We start from the raw sequence: 5,000 nt of genomic DNA on the forward strand, positions 1-5,000 counted from the left end.
GAACTCTTTCTCTCTTACCTTTCTAGTGATATGCTATTGTAGGTGGCTTTGATGCAATCTATGGAACAGTGTTAAATGTTTAAAGTGATCTAGACGTACCAAAAGAAACCAAATGTATGAATCATTTATTTCGCTTTTGAACTGTTTTAGCAAAGCAGTTTATGACGCTCACGTAATACCAGTGTCACATACTTATTTTCTCTTGATGCTTATTTACCAACTATAATTCAACTCTAAGAAAGAAAATCAGAATAACAGTCGTTTTTGTTAGAAACTAGACAACAGTTGAACAAAATGTGCAGGGATCTGTTAGCACATTACGCTGTAATTTCATGAAACTCTATGAGTCAAGTTATTCCTAACGCTCCGTGTTCAGCCTAAAAAAAAAAACACTCCTGAAGTATAAACCGCCGCTGAATGGCTTTTAGTTTGACTCGGTCACTGCCTCACTGTCGCAAAATAATACCTATTCACGCTTTCGTCCGTTGGTTACATGATCTGGGGACGTCATTCAATAACATATTAACGCTTACCGGGGGAGAGCAAATGAAAACCCTTTGGTCCGAAAGACTGAATCAGTGAAGTTCCAGTTTTCGCCAATATACCATAGATACTCATATGAAGCCTGTACTTCCGTGCTCTACCATTGCCTGGTCACAGGTATGTAAAACAAACCAGATTCTGCATTGCTAGTGGACCAAGTACAATCTTAAAACTACGTAATGTAACTGTAGATGACGACATCTATGTACTACACTATGTTTATATTTCTACACTGCAAGTAATGTTGGTGAACATGACAGTCGCGAAAAAAACATCCGATTTCAAACTCTCAGATTTTAATGATCTTCAGCACTGCACTTGACAGGCAAAGCTGAGATGAACGTGGCTTGGAACTTCAGTAAATCCTTCAAAGCAGTAGACGGTTTACTTCTAAAAAAAAGCCATGTTGGTGGAAAGGTGACATAAAAGAGTGCCAGCTGTATGAGACAGTAGCTAGTAGGAAACTCAGAGACACCACTAACTAACGTTATGGAATAAGCTATATAATTCTTTGCATAGAAAGTAAGAGTCATACGATAAAGCGAATTTCAATGCTGAAAATAGCAAAAGAAACCCAAAGGAGTTTTACAAATGTGTTAGAATCAAGATAGTCACTACCCACTGAATTGTTCCACTGATTCCGGAAGACGATGACTTAGTTCAAGACTATCGAAACCACGGCAAAAATCTTAAATATCTCTTTTGCATCTGTTGATTTGTTTACCACAAAGAATTAAGTTTCATGGTACTGATAGCGTTGTACTTCGGTGAATAAGAAATTGGCTAACTAGCCATAAATAAAGAGAAGTGATTAATGGTCAAGGCTCAGAATTGCATCGCAAGGTATTGAAATTTCCTTATAGGAAACTGGAAAATAGATCTACAGGTGAATCTGAACGTCTACATCAACAAACTGACATAAATAAACTTATGAACGGACTCATAAACTTCAGGTGACAGATGAATTCTGATATCGATAAGTGCATAACGGTACCATATGGAAAAGAAAAGCTACTGGTATGAATTTTGTTGAAGTGGAAAAGGTTAACGAGGAGAAAGACATGCATAATAATCTCTGGTGACCAAAAACCAAGCAAGCAACGCACAGAACCAGTGTAAAAATGAACAAGATTCTTGCATTCATCGGTATGCCTCTCGATTTTCAGTTTAGGAAAATCATTCTTTCCCTTTGCAGTTCACTGGTTCATTTCAGTCTCGAATATTTTGTTCAATATTGGTGATCCTACTAAAAGGATATAGAGAGTTGGAGATCGTGCAGCGTCGAGCAATCAAGATGATTCCTGGGCTGCGAAGCCGATTGAACAACTATTCAGCTTAATAAAAAACAAGTTTAAGAGGTGGTCTCATGCAATTATTCAAAATCATTAAAGGAATTGATGATCTACCCAGCTATTTAAGATATGTTTCGTCTAAGTTCACTCGTAGTAATTGATACAGATTTGTGGGAAGACGTTTTACCTCGAATGAGGGGACGTACTTTTTCAACAGGATTCTAAACATATGGAGTGATTTGTTAATCAGACTGATTGAAAGCAGTACTGTGAATGCGTTATCAGTAGACTTGATAGCTATTTTGCTCCGAGTCTACGACTTTCATTATTTGAGCCACCTTAGCCACACTGGCGATTTGCAGGTTATTCTCTGAGTCATTTGTGTGCCTTCTACCTTTCATCACAATAATCTATGATTTTTTTATATCTCCCACAGTCAAAAACAGCCTCAAAAGGACCAAATGGTCTGTTTCTGTTAGAATCTTTAGTATTCTCATGATAGCTGTCTTTTGTGTGCCCAGACACAGATAGTGGCGAGGAGTATGATTAAACTATTACTTATAGTTTATATAGAAATTACAAGTTTTCTAGCCGTTTGCATTAAGAATAACATACCCACTGAACTAAACGTTTTTGTAAGGAGCTTTTTATCCATTGTTATAATTTTGTTATAAATATCACTGTTTTGCAGGTGAACTATTGGAGGTAATACAGAAGCATATCATATATTTAGCAATGTTTTTGTATCTGTATATTGTTTTTTGTCTGAAATAGGTGATACGTTGAAATAACGTTTCATTTGTTCTGAAGGTGCTGCGAATGAAAAGTTTTTGTCAACGTTCATTGCTTACCCAGGTGTAACAATATCAGACAGAATCTTTTAAAGAAGAATGCATATCTGACCTTCATGGTCCTGATACGAGAGACACCTCGTCTGGTATATTTATTCATAATAAGATAGTCGGCAGTGATGCGGTTTACAAGGTACACTGCTTCGCCCTCCAGAACCAGTGGCATTATTTCCCTCTGGGTGCCGTACCACTGGAAAACCCTCGCCAGGCCCTGTGAAGAGAAGCATAATTAGGTGTTGTCTGAGCTCAGTATACATAGATATACGTATGTGAGTAGAAGAGATGGCCAGAGGGCGTTATTGATTACGTGTTAATTGACAGACTTGTGAAAGAGAGACTTTTGGAGGTTAATGTTCTGGGAGGGGCAGCTGGAGGGATACCTGATCACTATCCTGTAGAGGCGAAGGTGAAGATTTGTATAGGTTCTCAGAAAAGAAGAGAGAATGTTGAGGAGAAGAGAGTGGTGAGAGTAAGTGAGCTTAGAAAGGAAACTTGTGTGAGGAAGTATCTGTAGAGATTGAGTGCAACATGGCAAAAGGTGAGAGCAAATGATGCAAGGGGAGTGGGGGAGGAAAGGGATGTATTTAGGGAAGCAGTGATGGCTTGCGCAAAAGATGCTTGAGGCATGAGAAAGGTGGGAGATGGGGAGATTAGAAAGGGTAGTGAGTGGTGGGATGAAAAAGTAATATTGTTAGTGAAAGAGAAGAGAAGCGTTTGGACGATTTTTACAGGGAAGTAGTGCAAATGACTAGATGTATAAAAGAAAGCGGCAGGAGGTCAAAAGAAAGGTGCAAGTAAGAGTTGGGGTGAAAGAGCATCATTAAATTTTAGGGAGGATAAAAAGATCTTTTAGAAGGAGGTGAATAAATGCGTAAGACAAGAGAACAAATGGGAGCATCGGTGAAAGGGGCTAATGGGGAGGTAATAACAAGTAGTGATGAAGTGAGTAGATGGAGTGAGTATTTTGAAGATCTGTTGAATGTGTTTGATGATAGAGTGGCAGATCTAGGGTGTTTTGGTCGAGGTGGTGTGCGAAGTGAGAGGGTCAAGGGGAATGGTTTGGTAAAGAGAGAAGAGGTAGTGAAAACTTTGCGGAAAATGAAAGCCGGCAAGGCGGTGGGTTTTGATGGTGTTGCAGTGGAATTTATTAAGAAGGGGATGACTGTGTTGTTGATTGGTTGGTAAGGGTATTCAATGTATTTATGTATCATGGTGAAGTGCCTGAGGATTGACGAAGTGAATGCATACTGCCATAGCACAAAAACAAAGGGGATAAAGGTGAGTGTTCAAATTACAGAAGCAAAAGTTTGTTGAGTATTCCTGGGAAATTATATGTGAGGGTATTGATTGAGAGGGTAAAGGCATGTACAGAGCATTATATTGGGGAAGAACAGTTTGGTTTCAGAAGTGTGTGTGGATCAGGAGTTTGCTTTCAAGAATGTATGTTAGAAGTACTTAGAAAAACGAATAGATTTGTATATAGCATTTATAGAGCTGAAGAAGGCATATGATAGGGCTCATAGAGATGCATTGTGGAAGGTTTTAAGAGTATATAGTGTAGGAGGTAAGTTTCTGGAAGCAGTGAAAAGTTTCTGCCAAGACGGAAGGCATATACGAGTAGGAAGAGAGGAAAGTGACTGGTTTTCAGTGAATGTCGGTTTGCTGCAGGGGTGCACGATGTCTCCATGGTTGTTTGATTTGTTTATGGATTAGGTGGTTAGGGAGGTGAATGGAAGAGTTTTTGAGAGGGGGGGCAAGTATGCAGTCTGTTGTGGATGAAAGGACTTGGGAAGTGAGTCAGTTGTTGTTCACTGACGATACATCGCTGGTGGTTGATGCGGGTGAGAAACTGCAGAAGTTGGTAACTGATTATAGTAAAGTGCATGAAAGAATAAAGTTGAGAGTAAATGTGAATAAAAACAAGGCTATTAGGTTCAGTAGGGTTGAGGGACAAGTTAATTGGGAGATAAGTGTGAATGGAGAAAAACTGGAGGAAGTGAAGTGTTTTAGATACCTGGGAGTGGACTTAGCAGCGGATGGAACCATGGAAGCGGAAGTGAGTCACAGGGCGGTGGAGGGAGCGAATGTTTTGGGGAGCGTTGAAGAATGTACTGAATGGGAGAACCTTAGCTTGGAGAGCAAAAATGGGTATGTTTGAAGGAAAAGTGGTTCCAACAATGATATATAGTTGCGAGGCATGGACTATAGATAGGGTTTTGCTGTGGAGGGTAGATGTGTGAGGAGGTTTGGACGAGTAAGTAATGAAAGGGTAAGAAAGATAAGTGCCAATAAAAAGATGGTGTTTGAGAGAGTA

General features: G+C 39.4%; 1 protein-coding gene across 1 annotated transcript in view; it reads right to left on the minus strand.

Moving 5' to 3' along the window:
• The window catches only part of LOC139748658 (ionotropic receptor 21a-like), a 52,797-nt gene that overhangs the window by 8,376 nt on the left and 39,421 nt on the right, over nt 1-5,000 (minus strand). The window contains exon 4 of the mRNA XM_071661918.1: nt 2,739-2,897. Coding sequence (XP_071518019.1) covers nt 2,739-2,897 — 159 coding nt within the window. The remainder of the gene's footprint in view (nt 1-2,738; nt 2,898-5,000) is intronic.

Source organism: Panulirus ornatus, chromosome 5 (assembly GCF_036320965.1).
Source record: "Panulirus ornatus isolate Po-2019 chromosome 5, ASM3632096v1, whole genome shotgun sequence".
NCBI lineage: Eukaryota > Metazoa > Arthropoda > Malacostraca > Decapoda > Palinuridae > Panulirus > Panulirus ornatus.